The 21,910-nt window shown below is 35.7% G+C and overlaps 1 protein-coding gene across 8 annotated transcripts in view; it reads left to right on the top strand.

Moving 5' to 3' along the window:
• The window catches only part of LRCH3 (leucine rich repeats and calponin homology domain containing 3), a 114,546-nt gene that overhangs the window by 21,746 nt on the left and 70,890 nt on the right, over positions 1–21,910 (top strand). For all 8 annotated transcript variants that reach the window (XM_027107302.1, XM_027107297.1, XM_027107264.1 and 5 more), the window contains exons 2-3: positions 19,976–20,120; positions 21,723–21,849. In XM_027107302.1, coding sequence (XP_026963103.1) covers positions 19,976–20,120; positions 21,723–21,849 — 272 coding nt within the window. The remainder of the gene's footprint in view (positions 1–19,975; positions 20,121–21,722; positions 21,850–21,910) is intronic.

Raw genomic sequence — 21,910 nt, 5'->3', positions numbered from 1 at the left:
ATTACACTATGAAGAAACCATTTCTGGAAAGCTGATTAAAATTTTAAATAGGGTAATGATAATACACTTGGCCATAATTTAAATTCTGCATACATTTTGCAGAGAATTTTACAAGAATGTTAAGTTTTAAACAAGTGCTATTTCATGCTTTTAAAAATAAATTTAGGCTAAGCACTTAAAAAAAGAAAGACAAATACATGTTCAAAGTAAATACTAAGTCAGTAAAGGGATTCCATTGTGAAAGAAGGCTGATGATACATCTCAAGTACTGACAGAAATTAACCCCACCATAGTAAATTATAAATTCAAAGTTGAAATTCTTTCATTACACTGAAATTGTCAAAAATTTTTGAATAAACAGTCAACTGAATATTTTCATTTTATGGTATTTGTTGAGGATATAATATACCTAATAAGACGTTTCTGTGAAATTAAGTATAAATATGGGCCTGGAAGTAGGTTTAAACATTTCAATAGAGATCAAAAATTAAACCCCATACACTTTAAAAATATTAGCAGTTTATTAGGAATTCTTCCCTTTCTCACTTGTACTAGTAACAAGTTACTGGTCTCAGTATTTTAATCTAGACAATTGGTCAATCTGTATAACTACAAAAAAAAAAAATAGGCATTAATCTTTTAATGAAAAAGGAATAATATATAGAAACCCTTAGGTTTTGGAATACATAGAAACTCTTAGATTTCTATATTTTACCTTTTCAGGTTTATATATGCAAGTCTTATATTAATAGTCATATATTTTAAGATGGGAAAACAAGTTACTTCTAACAATTTTTTTTTCTAGTAGCATGTTACTATGTTAAAAAGATTTGACAGTGCATTCATTTAACCTGGTGATCTTCTATTAACAACAAATTAAACCTTATTGTAAAGAAATTCTTTATAGTACCATGGCCAGATTTCCTAATTTTAGGGAAGGCCAGACATGCTGCAGTTAAAGTTTGTTGTGATGAGATTATAATAAATTTGTTCAAAGAGTTTATGAAGTTTTAACTTTTAAGGTGCTAGAGAGAAACATAATAAGATATCACTGTATCATCTAAAAATTTGACTGTTTTGATCATAATCTATACTTTCAATTTTGTAACTGATTAAAACCAAGATCTGCCTCATAATAAGGCTCATTTTGGCATCTCTGTAAATGCTGCTGTGTGAAAGTAAAAATAAGGAAAATAAGTTGTGATAGTCACATTCATAACTTTCATTAAAAAATATGTATTCCCTGAATTAGTCATATCAGGTGGTCATCATTCAGTATGAATTCCAATGTTATAAACAAAAATAAGACATTAATGGATTTTCTCTACTTATTTTTAACAGTCTACTTCATTTTTGCTGATTATCAACATCCCTATTATTGAATTCCTGGGCCCTTCTAGTTCACATTGCTTTTGACTTTGGGGATTGTTAATTATAGAGATTGGATCTTATTAAAGTATTTGCTTCACTCAGAAGTCAGATAGGTCAGTGGCACTCCCTTTTAAAACGTGCCTAATCTTTTTTTCTTAGTAATGACACCATTCATGGTGGTCTGAATTTTTATACTCTAATGTAGAAATTAAAATTAGCATCGTGTTGAGATTTTGAAATTTTTTCAGTCCTTGAAGTTTTTGCTACATACCCTATACACTTCCCATTATTTTCTTCCTCTAAGGAATCAAGAGATTTCTTCAAGGTCCTTGCTTTCTGAAAAGGAAGAGCAATCTTATGACAGACCATTTGTTTTTTTCTTTCTGCCTCTCCAACAGGTGGGCAGTGGTCAGAGTCCTGACTCTCCTAGTCCTTCTCTGACCTCACGCCAGCAGGAAGGCAGAGGGCTCCTCGTTACTGTTGGTTAGAGGTGGAAGTCCAGGCTCCCCATAATGTCTCCACTGATCCCACATGATGGGGAGTGGGGCCACATTACCTTCTAGTAGGCATATAAGTCCCGGCTCCTTCCTTGACCCTCTTTGACACCACACCAGTGGAGACTGGTGGGGAGCCACTAAAATGTTAAGTTACAGTTCTGCAAGGGTGGAAGTTTAGGCTCCCTGTTAGCCTTTGTTCCATGGGTGGGATGAGGCCACAATTTTTTTGTGAGATGTTTGGCTGAAGTAGGGTGGTTACTGTCTAAAAGTTTTCTGTCTTGTTAAGTTGCCCCTTTCCTGGTCCTTTGGACAGAGAAAGCAGGCTTTTGTTGGTTTGTTTGTTTGTTTGTTTGTTTTTGTCTCTTCCCATTGGTGTTTCTGGATTGCCAACTTGGAGATGTCAGCTCCAAGTCTAGGATACATGAGGCAAAAAGAAAACCCAGGGAACTGATCACCATGTCATTCCTTGGGTCTTGAAGTCCTTAGGTGTCTTGTTTTAACCCTTTAGAATCTTATGTTTTGGGAGGTTTTTTTTTTGAGGTATGCGGGCCTCTTACTGTTGTGGCCTCTCCCGTTGCGGAGCACAGGCCCCAGACGCGCAGGCTCAGCGGCCATGGCTCACGGGCCCAGCTGCTCCGCGGCATGTGGGATCTTCCCGGGCCGGGGCACAAACCCGTGCCCCCCTGCATCGGCAGACGGACTCTCAACCACTGCACCACCAGGGAAGCCCTAGAATCTTATGTTTGTTTTAGATGTGATTGCCAGGGTTTTTAGTTTAGTAATAGGGAAAAGTACATCTGCTTTATCTTCCTGGAAGCAGAAGTCACTGATTGGCATTTAAAATTATATAAATTTACTACCTTTAGCTAAAAACAATTTAAAAAGAATATCCATATGTAAGTAATATGACTTTAAAATGAAAAGCATTAGGTCTAGTATTCTCATTTCTGACCTTTCTGGGTTGTATAATTAATAGCTAAAATAAAATGATTTTTATTGCATTCTCTCAAAATTTTCATGTCAATGGCATAGTGGTTGAAAGCATAAAGGAAATAACTAAATATAGAGTGTTTTTTGGATTTAAAATTTTGGAGCAAATTTAAAGAGAAAGTTTAAAAAGTGTAACAAACTTTTATCAGCCATCACAGTATCTTCATTTAATGGGCAAATGTTTATGTTCTTTCTCCTTGGTATTTGTTAGCCTGTGGGAAGCACCCTAAACAGTATCATTGGGATTTGTTAAATAGTTACCAAATCATATTTTAAGTTATTACTTTTATATAATTCTTTAGGGACTTGATCTTCCTTAAGAACTTTAGTTTTTATTTCTTACTGTATTATTTCATATTGAATGTGTATTTTAGAAACTTTTAATAATTTGTATTTACCATTTCTTTATGTGTTAAAGGATATTATCCCTATAATATTCTTCTGAAGTTTGTATAGCTTAGTGTTAAAAATCTCTTATACAGAATATTTGTCATAATCTCAGGCCCTTTTAACATTCACAACAGTGACTGTTCTCATACAAAGTGATAGTACTGTATATGTGGGTATTGCATAATGGGCTTTATTTGGTAAGGATGATGTCATTGCGTGGGATGGCCTGAAGGAGTTATTAGAAGAACATAAGACTTTTAACTTTTAACTACTAGCATTTCTTAATAAATGCCATACAGTTGAAAACATTAATTTGTGTTTGGACTGGCTTAGCTTTAGAGATTTAAAGAAATAAGTTCTACTGTTATAATTACAAAGCTGAATAGAATGAAATATCAAACACTTTTTTTTTCCCTGGGAAAGAGAAATGGAGTTAGGAAGGAAAGAGATAATAAACAATTTACATTTTTTTTTACACAGTTATGAAGCTAACTTTTTGAGATTTGGGATTACAGAATACTTTCTGTGGTTTGGGGTTTTTTTAAAGATTTATTTATTATTTATTTTTCTTTATTTTTGGCTGCTCCGGGTCTTAGTTGCGGCACACGGGATCTTCATTGAGGCATGCAGGATCTTTTGTTGCAATGCACGGGCTTCTCTCTAGTTGTGGCGTGCGGGTTTTCTCTCTCTAGTTGTGATGTGCAGGCTCCAGGGCTCATGGGCCCTGTAGTTGTGGCGTGTGGGTTCCAGAGTGCATGAGCTCTGTAGTCTTGTGGCATGCATGCTCTCCAGTTGAGGTGTGCAAGCTCAGTAGTTACAGCACATGGGCCTAGTTGCCCCATGGCATGTGGTATCTTAGTTCCCTGACCAGGAATTGAACCTGCGCCCCCTGCATTGTAAGGTGGGTTCTTTACCATTGGACCACTAGGGAAGTACCCAGAATACTTTGAATTTTTGTTTCTTTAATTTCTGTATTATTTGGTTTATTGCCAAGGTATAAGATACGGATTTTAGAAAAGTCCATAATTTTGGAGGAAGATTTTTAACGTACATATCACTAAAAAGAGGCAGATTACATTTATTTTCTACTTTGAGTACTATACATTTTTTATTGTGATAAAATATAGGTAACAAAATTTACCATTTAAATCATTTTTAAGCGTACTGTTCAGTGGCATTGAGTAGATTCACATTGTTGTGCAACCATCACCACTGTATCCATCTGCATAACCTTTTCATCATCCCAGAGTGAAACTATATTAAACAGTTAATCTCTCCAATTAATCTCTCCATTACCTCTTCTCTCTACGACCGGTAACCATTCTACTTTCTGTCTCTGAATTTGAGTATTCTAGGTGTCTCATATAAGTGGAATCATACAATATTTATCCTTTTGTGTCTGTTTTGTTTCACTTAACATAGTGTTTTCAAGGTTCATCCGTGTTGTAGCATGTATCAGAATTTCATTACTTTTTAAGGCTGAAGAGTATTTTGTTTTATACATATACCACATTTTGTTTATCCATTCATCTGTTAATGGACGTTTGGACTGTTCATTGGGTTGTTTCCACCTTTTGCCTATTGTGAATAACGTAGCTGTAATATTGGTAGACAAATACCGGTTCGAGTCCCTACTTTCAGTTCTTTTGGGTATATACTCAGAAGTGTAGTTGTTGGATCATAAACATAATTTCATGTTTAATTTTTTGAAGAACCACTCTACTGTTTTCTATAGCAATTGTACCACTTCACATTCTCACCAGCAATGCACAGGGGTTCCATTATTCTATATCCTCACCAACTCTTGTTATTTTCTGGCTTTCGCTTTTAATAATGGCCATCCTCGGGCTTCCCTGGTGGCACAGTGGTTAAGAATCTGCCTGCCAATGCAGGGGACACAGGTTCGAGCCCTGGTTGGGGAAGATCCCATATGCTGCGGAGCAACTAAGCCCGTGCGCCACAACTACTGAAGCCCGTGCACCTAGAGTCCATGCTCTGCAACAAGAGAAGCCACCGCAATGAGAACCCCTCGCACTGCAACAAAGAATAGCCCCCGCTCGACGCAACTAGAGAAAGCCCACGCACAGCAACAAAGACCCCACGCAGTAAAAAATAAATAAATAAAATTTATTTAAAAAAAAATAATAATGGCCATCCTCATTGATATGAAGTGGTATCTCATTGTGGTTTTGATTTGCATTTCCTTAGTGATTAGTGATGTTGAGTGTTTTTCCATGTTCCTTTTAGCCATTTGTATATCTTCTCCGGAAAAATGTCTGTTCATTTTTGCCCATTTTTTGCCCATTTTTTAATTGGGTTGTTTGTTTTTTGGTGTTGAGTGTTAGATATATATATATGTGTGTGTGTGTGTGTGTATAATATTCATTCTGGATATTAATCTATCATTGATTTACCCATTTTATTTTTAATTCATGTTGCAGAGGATTGGTGGTGGTGTGGGTGTAATCTGACCTGGTCTGTAGGTATCTCTCCTATATTTCCTCTACTGCTATTAAGGATCTTTTCTTATGATTTCCTTCATGGAGCCCGCATTTTAAAGATTAATTAATTATCTACCAAACTTTGTTTATTCAGAAATAATTAATTTTCCAATTTTTAATTTAAAAATAGCTGATTAGAGAGTTGATCAGCATGATATATCCAGTGTTGGCACACTGAATTAACTTAATTCTAGCAAATAAACTTGACCTTTTAATAAGTCAGATATTGTGTTAGATGCTAAAGACACAAAGCTCTTGGTCTCAAGGAACTTAAAATCTAATGAAGAATTACCCTGCTGTGTGATAATTGCTACACTAGAGTAATAGAAACACAGTGGGCAAATCCTTTGAGTGCCTAGACAAGTCAAGGGAAGTATGAGATTATGCTTGAGATGGCTCTTAAAGGAGGGGCAGGAGTTTACCAGGGTATCAAGAATGAGGAGAGCCCTGGAATTCAGTGTTACTTCCTTTGAGAGGGTTCCCAGGGTAAATGTTACTGGTATATATGACTCTGAAAAGCTGGGAGGGAAGGAGAGCCAGCCCCTGTGGATGAAAGGGAGAAATTAAGAACATTGTGAGCTGAGCAAACATCCTAAAGATGTCTCACTGTATATGTACATTTATGATAATAAGCAATACACAATGGCTAAAACATCTATTTTTTTAAATGAGAGATTTGGCCCCTTTTTCCTGTGTGCTTTAGGTAACCTGCACATGCATAAGAGCTGGAAACACTGAAGAACACTATATGTCAGTAGAAATGAATAAGTACAGTTATTTAAGTTTTAATTTAAAATATTTGCATTAATTGGTTGAATGAATTTAACTTATTTTGGGTGTGATTCAAATAGGTGGTTCCTTTTAATGGAAATGTCACCACATTTTTTCTTCTGATAGCTTACATGAGAATAGGGAGAAGAATAGACAGGTAGAGGAGAGTACGATATTAGATCTGATGGGTCAAAGGAAATGATCTCAGGCACCTTATTATAAAAGTCAGACACTGGTCTGAAAAAAAAGAAGGGTGCCTCCTGCAGCACTAAGGAGAATCAAGAATGGTGATTGGGCTTCCCTGGTGGCACAGTGGTTGAGAGTCCGCCTGCCGATGCAGGGGACACGGGTTCGTGCCCCGGTCCGGGAAGATCCCACATGCCGCGGAGCGGCTGGGCCCGTGAGCCATGGCCGCTAAGCCTGCGCGTCCAGAGCCTGTGCTCCGCAACAGGAGAGGCCACAACAGTGAGAGGCCCGCGTACCGCAAAAAAAAAAAAAAAAGAAGAAGAATGGTGATTGTAACAGTTTGACTGTATCTGAAAGAAGGGGCAAAATTGAGCAGACTTCTTTAAGAGCAAAGAATGAATTTGTTGAACTAAACACAGAAACACTACTTAGATATTTATAATTATTTTCTTTTAAGAGATTTAATTTATAAAGTTATTTTAAGTTATTGACAAGTTTTTGTGTTATAAAGAATTAGGGTTTTTTTTTCTTTTTGCCAGCTTATGAGGAGTGAGCAATATCATATTAGTAAAATAATTATATTATTTTTCTGGACCTTGTGACCTTCACAGCCTCAAACAGAAATAGGAAGTCAGAAAGTTAGCTGGGAGGAAAATGTCACATCAGTTAAATAAGTGTTTCCCAAAAACTTTTTTCAAGTTTAAGAAGCTACATTACTGTCATCTTTGGGCTCCAGGTTTGTCCCCCGAAAGTAGGAATCAAGTACTCCTAATTCATAAAATCATAAAGTTATTGAGCAGTTAATGGGAGAAATAGACTTAAGAAAAAAGTACCTTTTAACATGCTTTTTACCTGAAAAAAAAAAAGTAAAATAATTGAAAACATCTCAGTGAAAGTGTTAGAGAAAAAGATTCTGAAATGTTGTAGAGCTTAAGATATATATAATAAATGGTAGAGCTAGGGCTGAAGTCTGGCTATATCTTAGGTCTCATTTAAGATAATAGTTTTTCTCTAAATTGCATTGTTTTGGGGTGTAGTTTTGAAAACTTTTATTGGCAGGGTATGTAATGAGCCATATTTCAAGATGAAAGAAAATATTATGAGAATTGGATAACACTTTTAAGGATGGTCTTTGTAAACTCTAAAATTGAGTTTATTTTCCAATATTATCTAAAACCAGAATCCATTCTAGGCAGAAATTCATGTTCTTTCCTGTGTGAGCAAAGAGAGTCTTTTAAGTTGGTTGACTTTTTTAATCTTCTCTGCATTATTTGAAAAGGAAAACTATGTAATACATTTGAATGATATGTAAAAATAAGTGAGGGGAGAAAAATTTAATTAGAAAATTACAGGAATATATACACATGTATGTGTGTAAATATATATATGCCCTTTCTTATCAAGATTTAAGATTAATACTTAGTGATCTTTATTGTCATATACCTCTTCAACTAACATGTTTCACTACAGATAGCCACATGTATTTATGGTGATTTAAATCCTTTAGATAATCTGTACCTATCATGATATGGCAGGTTATAGTTTTCTTTAATTGTTCTGCCAGAGCAGAACTAGGGTGCCCTTTTCTCCAGCCTTCAATAGCATTTTTTTTTTCCACTGCCCTCCAGCCTCCACTAACAGGCACTGGGAGGCCCCTTAGGGCCACTGCCTGCTGCCTCATTTTAAGCCAGTGCCAGATGTTTTATTGTTACACACCACTTCCAGGTACCAATTTCTGTTTTGTTTTTCAGTTGCTGTATAACAGACCGCTACAAAGCTTAGTGGCTTACAAAAAAAGCCCAACGGTCATTAATTCTGAAACTTCCCTTGGGATTGGTGGTTTTCCCTTTTGCCCCCTACCCCACAAATCTAATGCCACAGATGTTGCTGTTACACGAGGGTGAAAAATAGCTGATTCTAGAACTGGGGCACAGAAGTTGCAAGATAAGCCTGGAACATCTTGCTGTGTCAGAATATAAGGAAATGCTAGGGACTTCCCTGGTGTCTCAGTGGTTAAGAATCCGCCTGCCAATGCAGGGGACATGGGTTCAAGCCCTGGTCCGGGAAGATCCCACATGCCGCGGGGCAACTAAGCCCGTGTACCGCAACTACTGAACCTGCGCTCTAGAGCCCGTGAGCCACAACTGCTGAGCCCGCATGCCACAACTACTGAAGCCCACATGCTTAGAGCCCATGCTCTGCAACAAAGAAAAGCCACTGCAATGAGAAGCCCATGCACTGCAATGAAGAGTAGCCCCCACTCACCACAACTAGAGAAAGCCCATGCACAGCACCAAAGACCCAGCGCAGCCAAAAAATAAATAAATAAAATTAAAAAAAAAAACGAAATGTGAAAAAAAATGAAGATGGCGTATCAAAAAGCTATAGGAGCTAGTTTAAAGGGGAGATCTCCTAATCAGGTCTGGGTCATAATGGATTATAACATTGAATAAAATGAAAATCCATGAGTCTATGCAGCAAACAAGTCAATAAATCAATGTACATCTATTTTTTAAAATAGGTAGGTATAAATTAAAAACATTTTGTACTTCAAAATGGAAAAAAGTTTCAACGTCATTTTTGTTTTTAATAAATTTATTTTTTTGATTTTTGTCTGCGTTGTGTCTTCGTTGCTGTGCACGGGCTTTCTCTAGTTGTGGTGAGTGAGGGCTATTCTTTGTTGTGGTGCACAGGCTTCTCATTGTGGTGGCCCCTCCTGTTGCAGAGCACGGGCTCTAGGAGCACGGGCTTCAGTAGTTGTGGCACACAGGCTCAGTAGTTGTGGCTCGCAGGCTCTAGAGCGCAGGCTCAGTAGTTGCGGTGCATGGGCTTAGTTGCTCCGTGGCATGTGGGATCTTCCCAGACCAGGACTCGAACCCGTGTCCCCTGCATCGACAGGCAGATTCCTAACCACTGCGCCACCAGGGAAGCCTCCCGATGTCATTTTTTATATACCTTAACCACTCTTTCTTATGGTTGTAACCTATCTCAGCTTTTTTTTTAATTATAAATACTTATCTATGGTTTGATACACATAATAGTTTTTCCCTCAAGAGTTGGCTTTGATTCATTTTATCTAATGCTTTCTTTTTTGGAAATAAATTTTCAATCCAGGTTATGTAGTATTTTTTAAAAAATCATAAAGGTAAAATTGTGATTTGGTCCTTTATCAGTATATTAATTACGTTATTAGTCTTACCATAGATGAAGCTGTATAAGATGGAGGACAGGATTCTTACTCATTTCTGATTCTGGAGTTTTTGTTTCATTCATTTATTTGATCTTTTTTTTAAATAAATATTTTATTGAGTACCTACTATGTGCTATGTACTATGGCACTACTAAGTGCCAACTATACAGGGTTGAACAAAACAGACATAGTCCCTACTCAGTGAATATTTGCTATGTGAATCTAGAGTGATCATTCTTGTGCACCCCCCATTAATATTAAAGATTCTTTTTACTATTTTTTTAGACTTTTCTCTTTAGACATATTATTTTTAAACTTAAACTAGATCTGAGATGAGTTTAACTTTGAGGGTAACTTTTTTGTAAATTAGGAAAATAATCAGGCATTTGATTGCAAACAAAATGTCTTAAAACTTTTTCCATTGAAATATTTCTTTTAGTTAATTGAAACTTCCATGGTACATTTTTTAGCGAAAATTTTTCTCATATTTTTATCAGGCCAAAATAGGCTTTTTCTGCTTTGTTCAACTGAATAATACATCCAAGGGCTATGCCAGAGTGGTATAGTTGTTGGCTCATATTACTAGCATTAGCAGAAAAGATGATGGCTGGTGCAAGACCAAGGCCACATTCAGGATATGATACATAGAAGTAACTTAATAGCTTAATTGCATAGTTGCTTATTATCCAGTTTGTGGCTGGTTACAATACTTGGCAAATCTCAGTTGAGCTTGCAATCTGGAAAACAGCCTACAACTGACTACACTGACACAGAGATGGAAATTTAGGGGGCTTGTGTGGCAATAACTAGTCTTACCTGTATGTGTGAAAGCAAGTTTACTCTAGTGACACAAAGATACAGTAACCTCTCTGCTTATTTAACCTCACTGAAAGATAAGGAACTATTTTAAACATTTTAATGTAAATCTTTAAATAAATGTTTTCTACCTTTTTTGCCTTTTAAAAGTAGAGTATACTGAAAGCAATATTCTTTTTGGTGACCAAAGATCATAAATTATTGTATTGTACTCTGTAATATTTTATTGCAGAGTACAATACCCTGAAATTAGGGGGATGGGTGTTATTTGTTTTTGCTGTATGGCTGTCAGCCTTTTGAAACTGGCTTTATGCGTGTGTGCCTCTTCGCATTTTACAGTATATGAAGTAATTTTCCATGCATTGTTTGATTTGATTCTTAGAACAATTCTAAGAGGCAGTGACAAAGAGATGAAGAGAAACGGAGAGGCCCAAGATATATTTGGACCAAGAAACTGACAATGTTTGTTAATAGAATTAGATTAGGGGAAAAAAAGAAAGGTGTCAGGATGCTTCCAGAATTCTGACTTAAGCAACTGGATAGACAAAAGCATCATGTACTGAGACAGGAAATACTGGAAAAAGAATATATTTGCAAATATATAACATTGGCATTGGCATTGGCATTGTGTGTGAAGTTAGCCCTCAACAGCTAAGAAGTCTTTTTTCCCTCTATGGAAAAACATGAGGTAGTTTCAAAGCATTCAGTTTACATACAAACTCAGGACACTGGCTATAAATGAGAATTTCCTACATCAATTTAGTTACCAGGACAAATATGGTTAAATTTTATATCAGTCTTTATTTCCTTTGTTTGAACTTTAATGATTAATAAAATTGGAAATATCAGTCAGTGGTCTAGCTGAGCCCTTTGCTGTTCTCAACACAATTGAGATTCTGATAGTAAGAAGGAAGGAAAGAGCATAGATATTCAAAGGGCAATGAACTACATTTGTCATAAATAACATGACCTTTTAAAAAGTCCAAATATATTGGGTAATTATGTTAAATATAGAGTGCTTCAGTTAAAAGATTAAGATTGTCAGACAATGAAAAGAAAGCAAAATCTACCTATGTGCTGTTTATAAGAAACACATTCAAAGTGTAATGATCCAGAAAGGTCGAAATTAAAGAATAGGAAAAGGTACTCTGTAGAAATATTGACTGTGTTAGTTTTCTATGCTGTATAACAAGTTACACAAACTTAGCAGCTTAAGGAACTTCATGGTTTCTTTGAATCAGGAGTCTAGGCACAGTTTAGACTAGTCTGCTGCAAGGCTTCAGTCAAGGTGTTGATCAGGCCTGAGTCCTCATCTCGAGGTGTGACGGGGGAAGGATCTGCTTCCAGTCTCCCTCAGGTTGTTGGCAGAATTTATTTCCTTGCAACTGTAGAATTCACAGCAGCTTATTTCTTCAAATTTGGCAACAGAGATAGGACAGATCAGATAGACAGTCCTAACCACAGGAATGACATCACATCATCTTTGCCGTATTCTATTGGTTAGGAGCAAGTTAGTTACTTTTGAAGTCCCACCTACACTCAAGTGGAGGAGGGGGTAGTATACAAGGGTGTAAAAAGGGATCATGGGAGTCACATTAAAGTAAGTCCACCAAAACAACCAAAAGAAGAGATTTCAAAGCAAATTACAGTACTGGGAATGGAAGAAGTAACTTAAGAATTATAAAAAGTTTGATTTATCAGGAAGGTAATAATTCAAAATTTGGGGGACTTCCCTGGCGGTCCAGTGGTTAAGACTCCATGCTTCCACTGCAGGGGGCACGGATTTGATCCCTGGTGGGGGAACTAAGATCCCACATGCCACACGGCATGGCCAAAAAAAAAAATTGATAATAATAATAATAATTTAAAATTTTGTAGGTACCTAATAACAAAAGTTCAAAATACATAAAGGGTTAAAGAATTAAAGAGAGAAATAGATACATAGCAATAAAAATGAAAGACTAATATACCCCTCTCCACATAGCAATAAAAATGAAAGACTAATATACCCCTCTCTCTCAGCAGTTGATAGAAAAAACTGACCAAAAAAAAATCAGTAAGGACGAGCCTTGAACAATGCAGTTAAACAAATGTGACCTAGTAGACATAACTAGAACATTATGCCAATGTAGAATAAATATTCTTGTCAGACTCACATAGAATATGTATAAAAATGGACCATGTGCTGGACCGTAAAGAAAATAAACAAACGAGAGGATTGAAATCACATAAAGCATGTTCTTTTACCATATACAGTTGTTAGAAATCATTAACAAAAAAGATAAGTAGAATATCATTATATGTTCAGAAATTAAGGAATTCATTTATAACAGAATGAGATGAAGTCATAACGGAAATTAGGAAATATTTTCTAATTGAATATTCTAATTAAAAAATGTATATATAAAGACTCATGAGACACAGCTAAGGCAGCACTTAAAGGGAATTTTATAAAAGCTTTAAGTGCATATTTTTGGAAAGAAATAAGTCTAAAAATTATTGAGCTAAGCCTCCATCTCTATAAATTAGGAAAAGAATAGCACAACCCCTCTCCCCCAATGAAAGGAAGATGATAAAGGTAAGAACAGAAATTAACAAAATAAAAACTGTACAATGAATAGGGTTAACAAAGCCAGAATGGATACTTTGAAAACACTAATGATATTTTCAAATCTCTGATGAGATTGCTCAAGAAAGAAATAAGGTACAAAAACCGAAGTCAGAAATGAAAATAGAGCCATCCCCACAGATGCTGTAAACTAAAGAAGATATTATGAACAACTTTATGCTAATAAAATGGAAAATTCTGATGAAAATAGCAAACTCCTAGACTGTAATAACTGAAAACTGGTTCAAGAAAATATATATAAAACTTTAATAGTCTTATTAATATTAAAGAAATTCAGTCAATAGTGAAAAATCTTCCTTTAGGGAAAACGTAGGCCCAGGTGGCTTCACCAGTGAATTCTAAGAAGCTTTTAAAATGAAATCATTTGAAAGCTGTATAAATCCTTTCAGTCAATAGAAAAAGAGGGAATACCCCCAAACTAATACATCATGACTAAATTTATTTTATCCCAGGAATACAAGATTTAACATTAGAAAGTAAATTTAATATCATACTGATAGAATAAAGTTTTAATAAGGAAAAAAATCAGTTCTACACTAATGGAATAAATAATAGTGGAATAAAGAGTAAAATTCGATATTAATGTAGTAAAAGATTAAAATCCTATGATCATCTCAATAGATGGAGAAAAAGAGATTGATAAATATGACATTTGTTACTGATAAAAAACTCCTAGCAAACTAGGAATAGAAAGGAATTTCCTTAATCTGATAAACAATATCTACAGAAAACCTTTGAAATTGGGAACAAGACAAGAATACCTTCAATTACTGCTTTTATTCAACATTATACTAGAGGTCCTAGCCAGCACTGTAAGGGAATTAAATGGTAGATAGATAGATAGATAGGTAGGTACGTACGTACGTACATATCAGAAAGGAAGAAACAAGCTTTCATTATTCACAGAACTAGGTAATCGTGGATTTGGAGCTATCCAAATGAATCTACAGATAAATTTTATAGACTAATAAAAAGATTTATCAAAGTTGCCAGGTACAAAATCAATATATTGAAATCAATTTTATTTCTATGAGTAACTAATGGTTAGAAAATAAAACTTGAAAAATATATATCATTTATAAAATCATAAGGACCTGTGAATAAATCAAGTAAAGGTGTCATTTTTTCCCAAATTGATGTTTGATTCAGTGCAATCTCAGTAAAAGTTCGAACAAGTGTTTTTATGAGATATAACAGGCTCATTCTAAAACTTATAAGGAAATGCAAAGGACCTAGAAAGCCAAGACACACTTGAAGAACTACAAAGAGGAAGGAATACCTGTCCTACTAGAAGTGATGTAGGAGTACATCACTCTACTAGATTTCAGGAATCATTGTAAGCTATAGTAATTAAGATTGTGTAATATTGACATAAGAATATATAAGTAGTGCAATGGAACAGATTAGAGAAGCCCCCAAACAGGCCCATACAAATGTAGGCACCTGATATATGACAGGTGTTATAGGGAAATAGTTGGGGGGGGAGGTGATGATCTTTTCAATAACTGTCACTGGGATAAATGGGTATCCCTGTAGGAAAACATGAAATTGGCCTCCTACCTCACATCATACTAGAAAATAAATTCCTGGTAGATTAAATGTCAGACTCTAAAACCTTTAGAAAAGAATATCTTTGTGACCTTGGAGTAGGGAAGGATTTCTTTTAAAACTGCAAATACCACTAACCATAAAGGAAAGGATTAATGAAACATTTTACTCTATTAAAATTAAAGACTTTCATCAGAAGACACCACAAAGACTGTGAAACTTCAAACTACAGAGTGGGAGAACATATTTGCAACACATATAACCGATAACAGTCTCATATTCAGAATTTATAAAGATGTCCAACAAACCAAAAGACTTGAGCTGGTACTTTACAAAAAGAGAAATCTAGATGGCTAATAAACATATGAAAAGCTGTTGTACCTCATTGATAATCAGGGAAATGAAAATCACAATGAAATGCCACTGTATAAAAATCTTTAAAACATAATAAATATTAAAACATCTCAATAACAAGTATTAGCAAGGATATGAAGCCACAAGAACTCTTTGTACATTGCTGGTAAATGTGTAAATTGGTACAACCTCTTTGGAAAACAATTTGGCATGCTCTTTTGAAGTTGATGATACATAAATCTTATTACACAGCATTTTCTCTCCTAGTTCAGTGTGTAATCGAAATGTTCATCAGTAGTAGAATGAGTAAATAAATTGTAGCACGTTCATATAGAATAGCATGAAGACAGTGAAAATAAAGGAACTACTGCAGTATGCAACTACATGAATGAATCTCAAATGTTGAGAGAAGGTCACAAAAGAAAACACATAAAGTATGCTTCTACTTTTAGAAAGTTGAGAGGTGTGCTAGGCAGAATTATGTTCCCCCCACCTTAGGATGTAGGGTGTAGGGATTAGTCTACATCCTAATCCCTATAACCTATGAATATGTTGCACTACATGGCAAAGGGGAATTAAGGTTGCTCATCAGCTGTTCTTCAAATAGGAAGATTATCGTTGATTATTTGGGAGCAGGGAGAGATAGGCAAATCAAAGGATCCTTAAAAGTGGAAGAAGGAGGCAGAAGAGGGAGACCCACAGAGATGGCAGCATCAGAAGGACTCCACCTGATATTGTTGACTTGAAGATGGAGGAATGGGGCTATGAGCCAAAGAATGTGGACAGACTCTAGAAGCTGGGAAAAAGAAGAAGACAGATTTTCTCCTAGAAGCTCCAGAAAGAATGAAGTTCTGCTGACACTTTTTTTAAAATAAATTTATTTATTTTATTTTATTATTTATTTTTGGCCTCATTGGATGTTCGTTGCTGTGTGTGGGCTTTCTCTAGTTGTGGCGAGTGGGGGCTACTCTTCATTGCGGTGCATAGGCTTGTCATTGCGGTGGCTTCTCTTGTGGAGCACGGGCTCTAGGCGCCTGGGCTTCAGTAGTTCTGGCACACAGGCTCAGTAGTTGTGGTGCACAGGCTCAGTAGTTGTGGCGCACAGGCTCAGTAGTTGTGGCGCACAGGCTTAGTTGCTCCTTGGCATGTGGGATCTTCCCAGACCAGAGATCAAACCCGTGTCCCGTGCATTGGCAAGCAGATTCTCAACCACTGTGCCACCAGGGAAGTCCCTAAGGAGCAGTTTGTAATTGAAATTAATTTCTTTCATTTCTTCAGTTTTTAAAATCATACTAACAAAATTTAAATAGGAATTTATAAAATAATTTTTGTTGTATTTTGTATTAAATAAGTTATTTACCATGTGATTCTGTAGGAATTTTTTTTTTTTTAAGGGAGGGCAGCAAGCGTGGGTGACAGTTTACAGCTGCATCTTTTTTTTTTAAGCAGAGGTCTTCTTAGAAGCCCATATGATTTAAATTTATTTATTTATTTATTTACGGCTGTGTTGGGTCTTCATTTCTGTGCGACGGCTTTCTTTAGTTGTGGCAAGCAGGGGCCACTCTTCATTGCGGTGCACGGGCATCTTACTATCGCGGCCTCTCTTGTTGCGGAGCACAGGCTCCAGACGCGCAGGCTCAGTAATTGTGGCTCACGGGCCCAGTTGCTCTGCAGCATGTGGGATCTTCCCAGACCAGGGCTCAAACCCGTGTCCCCTGCATTGGCAGGCAGATTCTCAACCACTGCGCCACCAGAGAAGCCCTGTAGGAAATTTTTATTTGTAAATATTTGATGCCCTCTGTTACCTGGGCTTTAACTTTTTCCTAATGAATACAATATGGGGAGGCATTTTGGTAAGATGGTGGTCTTTCCCAACTTCAATTACTAACTACTACTTCAGAGTGAAGCAACTTGGAGGCTCACAGGCTGGTGGGACCTGTAGGGAATATGTGAGTCTGGGGGATATACTGGGATCCAAATGAAAATAAGAGACAAAAACCTATGGCAGTTATCAAAACTTTTGAGTTCTCAGGAAGAACTGTGCCCCAGAGGGGAAGCTTAGTTCCAGTGCATCATGGAGCTTGCTTCCACTGTTTTGATGTTGAATGCCATTCATGGTACTCTAGCAGCTTGATCTGAGCTCCAAAGATGAGGCAAGCCATGAATTGGCAAAGGAAGATAATTCATTTAAAGGAACTCCAGCAGCCAGAGAGGATGAACATGGATTACATCTAGAAGAAGTGACTTCAATGAAATAGAACTATTCGAAGAGATAGATGACAAGTTTAACAAATAAAACAAAACAGAATGTTCCAGTAATCCCGCTCCTGGGCATATATCCAGAGAAAACTCTAATTCGAAAAGATACATGCATGCACTCCAGCGTGCATAGCAACACTATTTATAATAGCCAAGACATGGAAGCAACATAAATGTCTATTGACAGATGACTGGATAAAGATGTGGTGTGTGTGTATGTATGTATGTGTGTGTGTGTGCACACACACGCACACACACACACAGTGGGATATTACTCAGCCATAAAAAAGAATGAAATAATGCCATTGCAACAACATGGATGGTCCTAGAGATTATCATACTAAGTGAAGTAAGACAGAGAAAGACAAATATCATATGATATCACTTATATGTGGAATCTAAAAAAGTGATACAAATGAACTTGCTTACAAAACAGAAACAGACTCACAAACGTAGAAAACAAACTTATGGTTACCGAAGGAGAAAGGGGAGGGAAGGGATAAATTAGGAGTTTGAGATTAGCAGATACGAACAGCAAGGTCTTACTATATAGCACAGGGAACTATATTCAATATCCTGTAACAAACTCTAACGGAAAAGAATCTGAAAATATATATATATATCAAGTTTTATGAATCACTTTTCTATTCACCAGAAACTAACACAGCATTGTAAATCAACTATGCTTCAATTAAAACAAAACAAAACAAAACTAAATTATCCTGAGATTCTCAAGAGAAACAGGGTGACATGCTTCTAATCATAGCATGAAAGAATTAAAAAGTGAGGGGAAAAACTTTTCTATATATTAATTTAAGGAGAGAATGATTACTGTTGAGACTCAGATTCGTGGCTTGGAACATTAAGTGGAAGAGTATATCAAAACAGAAAAAAAATATAAAGAAGGAGAAGGAGCAAATGGAGGAGATGCAACAACTAAAGGTATAATAGAGGAGAATTTCTCTGGTTTAAAGAAGGATTGAAAGAACCAACTGAGTTCTGGACCAGAGTGTTAATTTAAGGGTGGAGGGAGACAAAGAACAAGCTGCTTACAAAGGAAAAATAATCAGATATGTGCTGGACTACTCAGTGTGACACTGGAAACTAGAAGATAGTAAAATAACGTCTACAGATTACCAAGAAAAGAATTGTCTATATATACCTAGCTGAAATATCATTCACTTGTTATGGTGAAAGCAAGGTACTTGCAGATGTGCAGGAATTCAGATCCTCCATCTAGGGAAAGTTAAAGGATTCTCACCAAATAATTCTCAACAGAGAATTTAAGAGGCAGAAGAAGAGAGAAAACGGTAGAGATCAAATGAATCTCACAGTGTATTTAATTAAATCTAAATGGTTAATGATAGAGTGACTGTATTTCAGCATACATCTTTGTCCTCTTCATTTTCTGAAAGTTTGCAGCTGATGGAAAAGCTTGATTTGACTCAGGTTCTGTCCCTTTGGCAAGACCATAAATGATGTTCTGTTCTTCTAATGGGGGACATATACTTTCTGATTATCTTTTTGTAAAGATAACATCATTAATACTCAATCCTGGATCCATTAATTCATTGAGAGTTGCAAAATGCTATATTCTAGCATTATTTTTCATTTATAGCTAGAACACTTATATAAAGATGCTTCCCTTTATCTATTTGGTTACTCAGTGATACAGTTCACATAGGGAAGGCAAGGTAAATGTTTGCTTCCCCCCCCTCTTTATCAGCTTACAAGGTAATTAATTGGTTCTTTATCATCTTTTGGGGAGGATAAATTCAGTAATATGTGATAGATTTCAATTCGCTGCAATTATTATTATTGTTTTTCGCTGCAATTATTATCTTTATTGAAGCTCAGATTATCTCATCTTTAGCCAGTGGGAGCAAAGATGGTTCCTGAGTCCTTTTGACATGACAGTGATACTTTTTTGTTTTTGCGGTACGCGGGCCTCTCACTGTTGCGGCCTCTCCCGTTGCGGAGCACAGGCTCCGGACGCGCAGGCTCAGCGGCCATGGCTCACGGGCCTAGCTGCTCCGTAAAGAAAGGGACAATATTTTTTTTTGTTTCGTTTTGCTTCGCTTTTCTGAAAACCTTAGAATGTTGTCTGAGCTTTTGGGAAGGTGGATTTTACGGATCCATTTGTTTTCTAGGATATTTGGTACTTAGCATGATCTGTGATGTAATTTTTAAGCTGGTATTCCTTGCAATTTATGTTACTTGCAAAGAATAATGGTTTTATTTTTTAGTATGTGTAGAGACCCAAAAGGAATCAGCGTTTCCCAGCAACAGGTATAGAGGCATATGTTAAAATGGTTTATTCAATCATTCAATATTTGAATATTTAATCTGGACCAGTCTCCACAATAGGAGCTCTAGGAAATTCAAACAATTATGAAACCTGCTTTTTTATTTAAAATTTCAGTAAAATAAGTTCCAAGGATTGATTTTAAACTTAATTTATTTTTTCTTTCAGATCTGTCACGAAATCGCCTCTCAGAAATTCCCATAGAAGCATGTCACTTCGTTTCTCTTGAGAATCTCAATTTATACCAAAATTGTATTCGGTATATACCAGAGGCAATTCTAAACTTGCAAGCTCTAACGTTCTTAAATATTAGGTAAGGATTTTTTCTTTTTAATTTTTAGTTTTGTGTGATCTTTTCAATTTTCCTCTTCCCTTTCACTAAAATTTACATTATCTGGGGAATTCCGTGGCGGTCCAGTGGTTAGGACTCCATGCTTCCACTGCAGAGGGCACGGGTTCAATCCCTGGTTGGGAAACTAAGATCCCACATGCCATGCGGCCAAAAAATAAAAATAATAATTAAAAAAAAATTTATATTGTCTGTTTATATCAGCAGTATCTCGACATATTCTTAGACTAAATTAGCAGTATTTTCTATATCCCTCTAGTTTCTCCCTTTGTCTTTGTGTTTGTAATAATTAACAAACTCTAAGAGACATTAGTCTAATAGACTTGGAGCAGTCTCGTAGCAGTGGTTTTCCGATTACATTTTCAAGTAAGCTTCATCAAATGAGAATAGTACATCTGAAATTACTTTGGTTTTTGTGATTATGTATTTTTGTGTACTAAGTTCTGAATATATAAATGCATTTATTCAACTCACCTACTCCATTTTTTCACATCTTACAAAAATTCTTTTGTTATTTTATTTCATTATAAAAGTTATAAATGTTGACTGGAGAAGATAAACAAATGTAGAAAAGTAAAGGAAATTCATCAAAATGTTGTGTCTGAGTTATATAATTATAGGTGAACTTTTACTTTTTTGTAGGCTTTTAGTCAAATTTTTAAATGAGTTTTTCCCCTTCTCATTAAATATCCTTTGGAAATATTTTTATATGTAATCATTTTAATGTACAGTTTATATGTTTCTGAAACTCATTTTCCCTCTCGGATATTTATTCTCTCAGTTTTTTCCCATGATCAAAGTAGCACTAGTAGACAGTTTTGTATGTGAATGTCTAATTATTAGATTTTAAAAGTTTTAAAGGCTTATGATCTGTGTTAGTAAAATCATCAAAGATCTTGAAAACGGGGGGCAATTGTTACTAAGGATTAAGATGTTAAATCTGCATAAGTAAAATTTTAACTTATTTTTATCCTAATGATAGATGTGTTTTTTACTTTCAGTTCTGATTTGTATATTTTTGTATAAATAAAAATTCCTTACCTATCCTTCAGTTAATATGATATATTTGAAATCACAATCTGTCCCTTATTTCCCATAGAATTATATTTGGGTCGTTTATGTACATTTGGTTATAATAATGTAATGATGAGGGAAGTAAATTACAGACACTTTGTATATAACTCTTTGGAAGGAAGAGGAGAGGATGTTAGTTATCTACCCTATTTTAAAATCATTTTTTCCTATATAAATTTAATAAAATAATAATATGTTTTGTTTATATGGCACTTCATTATTTACAAAGGAGTTTTGTGGTGCAAGAGTCCTGTAAGCCCTGTGATTTACAGCTGAGGAATCTGTGTAGGATGCAGATAAATTAAATGCTGTGCCTAAAAACACAAAAGCTGACAAGTGAGGAAATGAAGACTTGAACTCAAATCTAATATCCTGTTTGTTCCTTGCAAGACTTAACTTTGTTAGTATACTTAGTATAGAATGAGAAAGATGGCAGTTTTTTTCCTTGAGTGGTGGGCTCTGACTTTTCTCTTTTTCTACTTACCCATTTAGTCGAAACCAGCTGTCAACATTGCCAGTACACTTGTGTGATTTACCATTGAAAGTCTTAATTGCTAGTAATAACAAATTGGTCTCACTTCCAGAAGAAATTGGACATCTCAGACATTTAACAGAACTTGTAAGTTAATATTTCATTTTTTGATTGTTTTGTATATATGTGTGTCTGTGTGTGTGTATAT

This window comes from Aethalodelphis obliquidens, unplaced genomic scaffold, assembly GCF_003676395.1.
Source record: "Aethalodelphis obliquidens isolate GAN/ISIS:26980383/991018 unplaced genomic scaffold, ASM367639v1 scaffold1, whole genome shotgun sequence".
NCBI classification, from domain to species: domain Eukaryota; kingdom Metazoa; phylum Chordata; class Mammalia; order Artiodactyla; family Delphinidae; genus Aethalodelphis; species Aethalodelphis obliquidens.
This window is presented reverse-complemented; position numbering and strand designations above follow the sequence as displayed.